This window comes from Aedes aegypti, chromosome 3, assembly GCF_002204515.2.
Source record: "Aedes aegypti strain LVP_AGWG chromosome 3, AaegL5.0 Primary Assembly, whole genome shotgun sequence".
NCBI lineage: Eukaryota > Metazoa > Arthropoda > Insecta > Diptera > Culicidae > Aedes > Aedes aegypti.
This window is the reverse complement of record NC_035109.1, coordinates 89,738,528-89,751,632: the sequence shown is the minus strand read 5'-3', so window position 1 is coordinate 89,751,632 and position 13,105 is coordinate 89,738,528. Positions and strand designations below refer to the sequence as shown.

The 13,105-nt window shown below is 40.6% G+C and overlaps 1 protein-coding gene across 3 annotated transcripts in view; it reads left to right on the top strand.

Annotated features, from left to right (window-relative positions):
* Positions 1-13,105, top strand: part of LOC110677676 — a 258,589-nt gene that overhangs the window by 199,270 nt on the left and 46,214 nt on the right. For all 3 annotated transcript variants that reach the window (XM_021848674.1, XM_021848673.1, XM_021848672.1), the window contains exons 7-8: positions 3,687-3,862; positions 4,110-4,275. In XM_021848674.1, coding sequence (XP_021704366.1) covers positions 3,687-3,862; positions 4,110-4,275 — 342 coding nt within the window. The remainder of the gene's footprint in view (positions 1-3,686; positions 3,863-4,109; positions 4,276-13,105) is intronic.

Genomic DNA, 13,105 nt, shown 5'->3' with positions numbered 1-13,105 from the left:
GTTTTCGTCATTGATAAAAAAGTCTTTTGAATTGTTCGACATTATAGATGTTGACGTATTTTTTAAAGCTTCTACCAAAAACTTCTCGAGACAAAAATACAAAACTAGCTTTAAATACAAGTCGTATATATCCCCCTTGTCCATGGATTGCACCACTCCCAGATCTTTTCCTCACTCACTAATAAACACCCTTCCCGTGGTGATTGTGGAGATGCAGAGGTATTTTCGGTCTCTAGAAGCAACAATCATTACACCCTAACATTCCTTCCCCATCCCAACTGACTGTAAGGACTTGGCCGGCGTCGTTATTGATCAATAATATTAGATCTGCTAAAATTGCACTTCGAGAGTAAGCGGAAACTCCCATCCCTTATTCATTTGGATCGTAGTGCAATTCTTACCAGTTCCGATCAATCACGGAGTAGTAACCATTGACATGTACAGTCAATCTATGCTATGCTATGCATGCTATGCAAAAGAATAAGAATAAAAGAATTCAATCATTTTTGACGTTTTGTCATTTAACGTTCTGTCTTTCGACGTTTTGTCTTTCGACATTTTGTCACTAAACCACAAAAAGTAGTATAATTACAAAAATAAAACCCATAAGAATTTGAATTGAAATGCTTCAAATCCTAAGAAGATTCTTTGCCTTCGATCTTTTTTTTCTAATGTATACTTGAAAGAAACCCTGAGAGGAATTCTGAGAATTTTATTTTAGGGAAGTTACAAGATTAATTGCTGGAGAAACCAATAAGACATGTTTCAAGTATTTCTGAAAAAAACTCTTGAAAATCTTGAGAATTTTGGAAATTATTCTACGAATGTTGATGAACTTTGTAAGAAATCCTTTAAATAGTCCCAGGGAGAATTTCTATACAAATTTCGAGAGATTTATCAGGGTCAATATCTTGAGATATTGTTGAAAACACGATAGGGATATTCGAGTTACTCCCAAGAACAATTTCTAGAATAAATTCTGGTATGTTTATTGAAGAAATTTCTTGGACAATCAAAATTAAAATATATAGTAGAATATTGAAATTAATCCTAGAAAAAAACCTAACGAATAAGTACAGTCATCTCTTATCGGATTCCATGGCAAATTAATGATGTTTGGTAAGATCTTCGACAGAAGTTTGATTTTGAATCGGATTCCTAGAGTTACTAAAAAAGTTTATTATGGCGCAGTTTTACGGAAATGTGGATTTCGAAGACTTTTTTTTTAATACAAACAAACGTCGGCCATGGAGGGGGAGGGCAATACTTCCTCCCTGCTCCCTCTGGCCATGCCCATGGATAGCCATTTAGTGCCAAATACTTCTGCGCTAAGTGCATGACTATCAATTCCATCAGAAGAATAAAATTAATCTTTTTTGTCCAAGTGATGTAGGATATTTACCTCAGATATTCCTATGGTAGTTCCACAAATCGTGGAAAGATATACCGGGAAAAAATCTCTCAAGTAAAGTTTCAATGATTTATCATATTGTTCGTTTAGAAATTGCTTCAAAAATCTTTTAAAACAGCACGAAAAATAATGAGGAATTTAGTTGACATCTAAAAACCCGAAACGCAGAATCGACGTTCTCATCAAGGATCCATGTCAGGAAATAACTTTAGGGTACTGGTACCAATATTGGATTACTCAAGAACAAAACATCTTTGTGCCAATCAAAAGAATTAAACCACTGCTACAAGAAAAAAAAATGCACACTTGTGCTAGTAGTTGCGCTAGTGCATTGATAGTTTTGAACAAAAACAAAGATGTTCACACAGATTTTATATTTCTCCCTTGTAGCAGTAACTCTTTGGTTTTTCTTGTATCAAATAAACCTATTTTTAAAATCCTATCATGATTCACTATTCTATATTTGTCTTGATAATTGTTTCTAGTTTAGTAAAGGTATTCTAGTTTAATTATGTATTCGATTTTAGTTAGCTCTTGAAAAAGGTCCAGTCTTCTTCTTCTTCTTGGCATTTACGTCCCCACTGGGACAGAGCCTGCTTCTCAACTTAGATCACTTCCACAGTTATTAACTGAGAGCTTTCTTTGACAATGTTGCCATTTTCGCATTCGTATATCGTGTGGCAGGTACGATGATACTCTATGCCCAGGGAAGTCAAGGAAATTTCCATTACGAAAAGATCCTGGACCGACCGGGATTCGAACCCAGACACCTTCTGCATGGCATTGCTTTGTAGCCGCGGACTCTAACCACTCGGCTAAGGAAGGTCCAATACACGGCACCGAAACGTCGGGCTGAGCCAAACTAGCCGTTTTAATTTATAAGACTGAGAAAGCCATAATATTACAATTCTGGAATTGTTTCAAGATATCCGGAATGTTTCCATCAAACTTTGCCGAATTTTCTTGAAGTTTCCTATAGATTTTTTTCGGTAAACTTTTTCAACATTTACACCAAAATTACTCTATGATTTCCTAAAAGATTCTATTCTATTTCGATAAAAGATTACCTAAAGCTTTGAATAATTTCTCTATTCCCTGTCGACAAACGTACAACGGATTCTCTTGTTCACCTGGAAGGTGTCCATATTCAGCGACAGCAAATACCATGTCTCGTCACGGTACATATTTGCAAACTGTAAATTCGTCCTGAATGGATACCCGCCCAGGAACCCACGCACCAAATTGAGCCATAAACTCTGTGATTTTATCGACTTCCCAGCACAACCGTTTTTCTTCTTGCCACTATAATACTAGACGAAGACTTTCTGATTACGCAATGGAAATTCCTTACGTGAGACGATGGGATGTCGACGCCACGAATTCTACGTAGGAGATGAAGTTTACACACGACGACGACGTCAGGAATTGAAATGGCCTCCACCATCGTCGTCCTGTCGTATCCACGGTTGTCGTCGTCGCAATATGATATCTAATTAAATCACATTAAATTACGACAATATATCACTCCGCCCTCCTGTAGTGAGCGGTGGAAAATATTTCGGAAGATTTGCGGTTTCATGGAAGAAAGGGATGGAAGTTAAGCAAACTCAAAATGAAGAATTATGATTCTTCTCGATAAGCAACGGTAAAAGGTGTGGGTCCCATTTATCGAATGTCTAAGAGGCATGAAAGTTTTGGGAGATACTTTATCGAACACCGATAATTCATCAAAGAACTTCACTATTGATACCATTATGGGTTTCTTTAAATATTCTTCATGAAATTCATTTATAGATTCCGCATTAAATTCTATCAAGAACTACATACACCACTAATCTATATATAATTTCAAGGACGTTGGCTCCGTTCAGCTTCATCCTAGTATAAAGAGAATTATATGCTTTCTTCAAAAAACTACATGTTCTGGTATAAAACAGATTTATGCCGAACGTCTTGATACGAAATAAATCATTCTGATAGAACCACACTGATATCGTGGTGCTTTGAAAGCCGGACAGTCGCATTTTAAACTGTATTTTTAGATAATTTCCGATTTTCGAAAAAGCGATGGTTTGGAGATTACGAAAATTTGTATGGATCATCACGTTTCTCTGAACTCTCTGCCTCCTCCCTAAGAGCGTGGCGTAATTTATGAAGGACCCCGTTGTATTAAGAATGATAAATCTTCCATTGATCTGATTGCAATCGTTTCGGAAGCCATAAAAACCAATAATATCCCAATATAATTTTCTTCTCCTCCGATTCCCTCTCACAGGTACTACAGACTGTGGATCTACACATGCAACGCTGTGCTCTTGATGGCGGTAATTGTATTCTGTGGCGTTGCGGGCAAAATTCTACTCTCCGACTACAAGCGCTTGCTGGTGAACGGGCTCAGTCTGACGCAGCCGAGCTTCATTTACGCGTACCTAGCGCTGCTGGTGCAATCAGGTTGGTACTGCTGCTGAGTTTACGAAGGGAAACTGGGGTAATATGCTTCCTGGAGGCAAAACGATCCTCGGTGCTAACATAAAATTAGGCAAAACAAGCTCCGAGAGAAATGGTTCACATTTTATAGAATATTCATCGAAAGCCCGACTAATCATTTTGCCCCTATAGTGCATATTACCCCAAATACCCTTAGTGTTGTTAAAGCATTGTTCATCGATTTCCTTACCATTTTCCCCTTTTTCTTTAGGTTTCTTACAACTGATAGGGTGTCTTGGTGCCTTACGACTATCGGAGAAATTATTAAACGCTTACTGGTTGCTTTTACTCGTATTGTTAATAGGGGACGCCATGTTGGGCATATTTTGGATGTTCAAGTTCGACCGGGTGATGCACGAGCTGCAGCCGATGCTGAAGTAAGTATTAGACGATAGATTGAAGCTCTGATAGGATAATATCTTCGAGACTACACGAGAAGCCATTGTAATCGACAAGCTTTACCCTCTTCATATTTGAAATCTCATACCTCTATATATCGATTTGAAAATTAATTACTAGTACCAATTAGGATAAGGTTTCATTCTAACATAGCAACAAATTCGTATTGGAATATCTCCAGAAGCTCCACTAGTAGTTTATTTTTTTTTCGAATTCCTTCATTCATCCTTGGCATTTTCTGCAAAACTCCTTAAGTTTACTTAAGAAATTCGTAAAGTTAATCAACTCAAATGTCCTCTGCACAAATGTTTGAAAAGATCGCATGAGGTATCTTGGTTGTAAGGTAGAAAACTCCAGGGAAATTTCTGCAAGTGTTAACTCTAGAAATTAAAGAAAAAATTGTGCATGACATTCTTCAAAGAATCTCTCAAAGATCCACACCAATAACAAGTTTAACTGAATTTTCCGAGTATATTCGTATGAGAATTTGTGCTCAAATATTTCAAAGGTATCATTCAGTATTCATCTGCGGATTCTTCCAGAAGTTCTAGAGGTACTTTTGGAAATATTTGAAAATAAATCTGAATTCTGGATTATCACTTAAAGGACTGAAAAGACAGAACAGGCAGAACAGCCAAAAAAACAAAAAGAACAGACAGAACAAACAGAACATAGAACAGACAAAACAGACAGAACAGACAGAACAGATAGAGCATACAGAACATACAGAACATATAGAACAGACAGAACAGACAGAACAGATAGAACAGACAAAATACATACAGAATACAGACAGAAAAGAAAGAATAGACAGAACATACGGAACAGACAGAATAGACAGAATAGACAGAACAGACAGAACAAACAGAACAGATAGAACAGACAGAAGAGATAGAACAGACAGAACAAACAGAACAGACAGAACAAACAGAACAGACATAACACAGATAGAACAATAGAAATATTAGTAGTAGAACGCTGATGGCGCTGTTCTCAAAAAACTGAATCAGTTTATTAATACCTTTAACTGTATCTTTTTATTGTTTGTTCGATGTCATGTTGTAGTGGATGATTTTCAAATTTATTTGACACTTTGAGGACCGGTACTCAAGCTGTCAACGCGTGGCAAACTAGATGTTGGTAACACGAACAGTAGCGACATTAGCATGCTTAGGTTAATGTTTCTACTGATAGAATAGACAGAACAGACAGAAAAGACAGAACAAACAGAACACAGAACGGGCAAAACAGACAGAACAGATAGAACAGACAGAACACAGACAGAACATAGACAAAAAAGAGAGTATAGACAAAACAGACAGAACAGACGGAACAGACAGACAAGACAGAACAGACACAATAAACAGATTAGAAAGAACAAACAGAACAGATAGAACAGACAGAACACAGACAGAACATAGACAGAAAAGACAGTATAGACAAAAGAGACGGAACAGACAGAACAGACAGAACAGACAGAAACAGACAGAACAGACAGAACAGACAGAACAGACAGAACAGACAGAACAGACAGAACAGACAGAACAGACAGAACAGACAGAACAGACAGAACAGACAGAACAGACAGAACAGACAGAACAGACAGAACAGACAGAACAGACAGAACAGACAGAACAGACAGAACAAACAGAACAGACAGAACAGACAGAACAGACAGAACTGACAGAAAAGACAGAGCAAACAAAACAGACAGAACGGACAGAACAGACAGACAAGACAGAACAGACACAATAAACAGATTAGACAGAACAGACAAAAAAGACAGAGCAGACAGAACAGACAGAACAGACAGAAGAGACAGAACAGACAGAACAGACAGAACAGACAGAACGGACAGAAAAGACTGAACACACAGAACAGACAGAACAGACAGGACAGACAGAACAGACAGAACAGACAGAACAGACAGAACAGACAGAACTGACAGAAAAGACAGAGCAAACAAAACAGACAGAACGGACAGAACTGACAGAACAGACACAATAAACAGATTAGACAGAACAGACAAAAAAGACAGAGCAGACAGAACAGACAGAACAGACAGAACAGACAGAACAGACAGAACACAAACAGAAAAGACAGAATAGACAAAACAGACAGAATTGACAGGACAGACAGAACGGACAGAATAGACAGAACAGACAGAACATACAGAACAGACAGAACAGACAGAACAGACAGAACAGACAGAACAGACAGAACAGACAGAACAGACAGAACAGACAGAACAGACAGAACAGACAGAACAGACAGAACAGACAGAACAGACAGAACAGACAAAACAAACAGAACAGACAGACAGAACAGACAGAACAGGCAGAACAAACAGAACAAACAGAACACAGAGAGAATAGACAGAACAATAGACGGAACAGACAGGCTTACGCCGATCTAGCTCTGAACTTGACACCCCATAAGGGGCCGGATCAACCCTAGCATGGCGTCAATGCTTGCAAACATCACCATGGGATCACTAAGCCGGGCGAAGATAGCAGCTTAGAGAAGGAACCCACTAAAATGAATAATTTCCAAAACAATGCTGACACAATGGAGTTCAACACCGCAGGAATCGATGCGAGGATATGCATACCACGGAGAGTCTACCGACGTATAGCAGTAGCTCGAAGCAATGTGAGACACAAGGACTACAAGGAGGATTAGGGATTCAGAGATGCTCGCAGTGTGAGTGGAAGAAGACCCAAAAAAGCAGCGCAACGAGCGGAAAAAAATGGTGCCGGAAAAGGACGGGAATGATGACGAATGGCAAATCGAAACGAACAGATAGAACAGACAGAAAAGACATCTACCGACGTATAGCAGTAGCTCGTAGCAATGTTGAGGCACAAGGACTACAAGGAGGATTAGGGAATCAGAGTCCAGTGTACGCACCGAAATCGAGCAACAACGCAGCTCTTGGAGGTCATTAACGTGAAAACTCGAGATTGACGGAGATGAAAAATAAGGTCGATGAACTCATCCAGTACGTCGAGGACCGGCACAATTTGCAAACCGCGCTCAAGAGCAAGCTGACGAGCATCAAATTCTCAGTCAACGCTGCCATGAACGAACAGAAAGCGCTTAAGATGAGAGCAGAGCTTGCCGAAAAGGCACTGCAAAATGTTACGGAGGAAGCAGCGGCTGACGAGTTTAGGACCCCGAAGGTACGAGGTGACAAACCTACGAAGAAGCAAGACAGAGTGTCACCAGGAGAAGAAGAAGACCCAAAAAAGCAACGCACCGAGCAAAAAAAAGGTGCGCCGGATAATAACAGTAACGATGACGAATGGCAAACCGTCGTCAACGCCAAACACGCTCGTTCAAATCTACTCAAAAGAGAGTAACTTTGACTCACTTTTGAAGTTTCAAGTTAGCCACCAAAAGTGAGTAACTTTATTTTATCAAAGTGAGTAACTTTTTACTCAACCATGAAAGAAAAAGACCTTACTCACTTTTGAGTAAACACAAACATATTTGACTTACTTTGTAAACGTCAAAGACTTGTGAAAATTTCGCGCGCTCGAACTGACAAATCCTCCGTTGTGATGAAATTTCTTCCATCGACGTGATGTCGGACTGTTTTCAAAAACAGTCGAGACAAAAGCCGAGCCGGCAGAGCAATGACAGTTAGTTTGCTTGAAACTTCGCTTCGGAAGTCCAACCGGCGAATTCCATATTAGTGTTGCGAAGTCAATGATCCTGATATCAAGTGAAGCGAGGTCGGAGTGAAAATGACCAAGTCCTGGTTTTGATCGAATAACCGCAAGAACAAAAAAAATTAAATAGTAAGTTTTACCGTCGTACTTTTTATTGAACTAATCATCAATTCTTTACAGGAAGGTTACTGGCTCGGTCAAACTACATCCTCCATGACTTTCATCATTCCCCCAGAGATTTATAACATCCGGGGATCCATTCAAGAGCAACGAAAATTTCAACACAAATATCAAATTATTTTACTTGTTATCATGTATTATTCATATAGTTATGTAAGAGATAATGAATAAATGTTATGCTCTTTGTATATTTCTTCTGATTTTATGAATAACATAATACATTTATTTCCAAAAATATTATTTCCTGAAGTGAGTGACATCTACTCACTTTCGCAAATTACAGATTAAACAAAGTGAGTAAGTGTTACTCCCATATTGACATTTGACAATGTTACTCTAAAGTGAGTAACGATGGTGTTACTCACTTTTGAGCAGTTCCACTTTGTTCCGAAGTGAGTCGAAATCTACTCACTTTTGAGTAGATCTGAACGAGCGTGAATATGAAAAAAAAAACAGAAAGAGAAGGTGGAGAAGAAAAAGGACGGGAAAAACAGATGCCCGCAGTGTGAGTGGTCGAAAGGGGATGCCATACTTGTTAAGGCAAACGACCAAACAATGTGCGCAGATATCCTTCGAAAATTTAATAATGGTCCGAACCAGAAGGACCTCGGAAAAAACGTGGTTAGAACGCGGCGCACCCAGATTGGGAAGATGCTGTTTGAGCTGAAGAGTGACCCAGCGATCAAAAGCTCGGTCTATCAGGAGCTAGCCGCAAATTCTTTGGCGAACAAGGCTGACGTAAGAGCACTTACTCAGAAAGCAGCTATCTGGACGAGATAACAACCGTGGACGAGGTGAGTGAGGATCAGCGGAGGCAAAGCAGGCTTGGAGAGAAGGCCATGGCAATCCATCTGAAGAAGTCGTACGACAGAACACTGTCAGCGACGATTCGGCTACTAGTTGACACGGCGAACAATCGACAACTCGAAGAATTTAGTCGGATGATGGACGAGTTGGGGCCTTCCTTAGACGAGTGGTTAGAGTCCACGACTACAAAGCAAAGCCATGCTGAAGGTGTCTTGGTTCAATTCCCGGTCGGTCCTGGATCTTTTCGTAATGGAAATTTCTTTTATTTCCCTGAGCATAGAGTATATTCGTACCTGCCACACGATATACGAATGCGAAAATGGCAAGTTTTGCAAAGAAAGCAATCAGTTAATAACTGTGGATGTGCTCATAAGAACACTAATCTGAGTAGCCGACTCTGTCCCAGTGGGGACGTTAATGCCAAGAAGAAGAATAAGAAGAAGAAGAAGAAGAAGATGGAGTAGTTGATCGATGAGTCAGTTGGTCGAAAGCCACCCAGTCAACACAAACTCGTATACGATCGCGCATAAGGGTACACAAGTGGAGGCGATATACGTACATGCGCCATAAGGCTGCATGCAAGATGTACGTATATCGCATCCATCATTGTACTCTTATATAGCATCATATACGATGGTGTGTTTACTGGGCAGTGCTGATCGGAGGTGACTTCAATACATGGGCCGTGGAGTGGGGTAGCAGGGTAACCAATGCCAGAGGTTACAACCTACTGGAGGCTCTAGCAAAGCTAGACGTACGATTGTGCAACGAAGGCACCGTTAGCACATTTCGGAAAGACGGACGGAAGTCGATTATCGACCTTACATTTTGTAGCCCATCACTGGCGGGCAACATGAACTGGAGGGTAAGCGAAGAGTACACCCATAGCGATTACCAAGCGATACGCTACAGGATTGGCCAGCGGAACGCTGCGGCAGTGCAGAGAAACATAATTGGTGACCGGCAGTGGAAGACGACGAAGGCTTTCCACAAAAATCTTTTCGTTGAAGCTCTGACAGCGATGTGATGAACTTGGATGCGGTAGGGCTAACAAAAGCGATGGCATGGGCATGTGATACAACGATGTCACGAAAACGGAAGCTCTGCACGATCGACGTCCCGCGTACTGGTGGACCGAGGAAATCAACGCCCTGATGATAGACGATCGAGTAAACTTCAACAGCCATGTGAATGTGAGAAGGCGGCAAAGGTGACCAACGCACTTACAGGGATCATACCGAACGCTCATGGTTCGAGAAGCAGTAAGAGTCGTCTTCTGTCTAGCGTATAATTGTCGATACTGAGATGCGGAGTTCCGGCCTGGGGTACAGCACTGCAAACCAAGCGCAATCGGGACGCGCAGCACGTTCCGGCTCATGGCCATGAGAGTAGCAAGCGCATACAGAACAATAACGTCGGAAGCAGTATGTGTGATCACCGGGATGATTCCGATTTGCATCATCCTTGGAGACGACATCGAGAGCGGAGAGGCACTAGACAGGTGAGGAAATTGACGAGGATCGGCTTGCTGGTCAAGTGGCAGCAAGAATGGGATGCCTCGAAAACGAAACTCTGGAACTTGTTGTCTTCGATTGCCCGCGGTTCAACATGGAACGAAGGGCGGCGACGATTACTTTTGGACAGGACTTCAATGCAGACAGAATGGTAAGCAAAACGATAAGCGATTCTAACCTTCGGAATCTGGCGGAGATGGTGGTGGAGATAACGTCTATCTTGCAGAGAAACTGGCGGGAAGAGCAACGAAACGAGAGGCAGAAAGCAGTGTCTGGAATCGGATCGTCGGGGTGCTAATGAACCGAAAGTCAACCCCAAACCGTAATCGTTTGATCGCCCTCGGCACTCGAGTCAACCTGACGTAGCAAGAAGACGAAATATTCTCACCTGCGATAGCCGCCGGTAGTCAGGGCGCCATCATTGCGAACGTCTCCTTAACTGGTACTGGTGGCAACCTCCGACGCCGGGGGAAGTCAAGAGGAGAAGGAAACGAAAAGGAAAGAAGATGATGAACGACGGAAGGAGACAGAGCAGCGGAGGAAGATGAAAAGTAATTGGAACTGGTTCAATGAAGAGTACCAGAGAGTGACAGTCGTGAAGAATACCGCTAGGAGAAGCGAGAGCCGAAGAAATTAATTGCAGAAAGAACAGACATCACGAAGAGAGTGTGATAATTGAAGCACTAGATAACATAAATCCGAACAGTATGAGGAGATTTTCTGCAACGTTCAACGGCACATGATACAATATCGTACCAGTGCGACATATCGTATGATTGAGAGGAGAATATGCTGACCGATCAAACGGCGGTAGCTGGAAGCAGTTGAAGTGCAGTTGTTTAACGGTGAGTATAGAAATGTAGCGAGAAACCGGGTGAAGATAGATGATGAAGGTCCAGCTGTGGAACACCGATCATAGGAGAGGTTTGAAAGACTATATGCGTGCTGGAAAACTGTGAATCTGCTGTGAAGAATAAGATCACGGTCGATCTTCTCAAGTTCGGAAGTGAGCAGCTTTACAAATCGATCCATCTTGTACTTCTGCAGAAGTATGACATCGCAGAAATTCCTACCAATTGGTTAGAGGTCCTTATACGCCCAATCTACAAGAAAGGTGGAGTGCGCCAATTACAGAGAGATTACCCTATAGAATTCAGCTTACAAAATACTGAGACTGAGATCGCTCGAGAAGGCGTTTGTCAGCGAACAGCAGATTAGTTTTCGCCAGCGCTGCTCGACTACGGACTAGACGTTGACCCTGTGAATAAACTTAGGTAATTCTCGGGAGTATTACTTGCAGACTCTTTAAATGTTCATTGATTTCAAGGTAACGTATGTGCTGTGGCTGAATATGCCTAAACATGGTTTTCTGGCGAAACTAATTAGGCTTATACTTGTAACGCTGGATGGTTCGAAATCGAGTGTTCGGATTGCATAATAATGATGATCAGAGTATTATAGATTTCTTATTGTGTTATACTTCTCCTAAAATGTACCCAAAAGTGATTTCGCTCGTAAATCTACAGGGCTTAACCCAAGCTGTAGATTTGCTGTTATAGATCTGTTGTACTGACATCTAGGTAGTTCTTGGATGTTTTAAGAATAAGTTCTACTCAATACGTCAATCTAATTGTCCAATGATTTGTTTAGGCAGTTAGTATGTAACTAATATTGGTTGAACATATGAAAGGCCAGGTTTCCCCACCCGAGCAGGTGGCAAAAGCAGAACAATATCATAATTTAGTTCCAAAGTTTAATCTCCGCATGACCCTTTATCATTATTAGCGTTTATTGGTTTTTCTCGGTGAACGCGATACTACTCAAAGTGGAAGGAGGCAAGGAAAGTAATGAAAGAATGTGATGGATACAATCGCAAGCGAGCGACGAGAGAAATGAATAGAAGTTGAAAACGTTAGGCAACAATGTGTCATTTCGATTGTGTTGTTCATATATGGCCCTCTGTTAGTTTTCTGTTCGCGTTCACCGAGAAAAGCCAATAAATTCTAATAATAATATCATAATTTGTTGTTTTAATGTAATTACTCACGTTCACAATCAGCTATTGGTTTGTTGAAGATAAGAGATAAAAGATCAAAAATAATATCAGAAAATAGTATGGAGAAGTATTGTTCAGATATTATAAGATCAAAACAATATCTGGCAAGTTCTTGATTGACCAGCATATCAATCTCAAAATATGATCTGACAGATGACCAAGAATAAAAAAAACAAAAAGCCGACTATCAGCATCGAACCCTCGATCTTCGGATTCATAAACAGAGACGTAGACCATGTGTGAAAATATTATCAGATGTCATTGAGTTCTACCAAATTTTCGAACATCTTTTCAATATCAGATTGAGCTATGAGATCAAAATATTTTCGTTTCGAGATATGATTTTTTTTCCCGTCTGGCCGGGAAAATTCCGTTGAAGTTCTTAGATTGTAATGATATTTCAGTTTGCTATACTGCCCATAACTGCACAACAGTCACATTCGACATTTTGGACAAATTGGAGTTAATACCATGGAGAGTCATCAAATGATAAATACTTTCGATCAACTTACTTAAATCTGTGATATTGTTCTAGAAAATTCGAAAAAAATACCAAGTTGTTTTGTCACATTGGTAA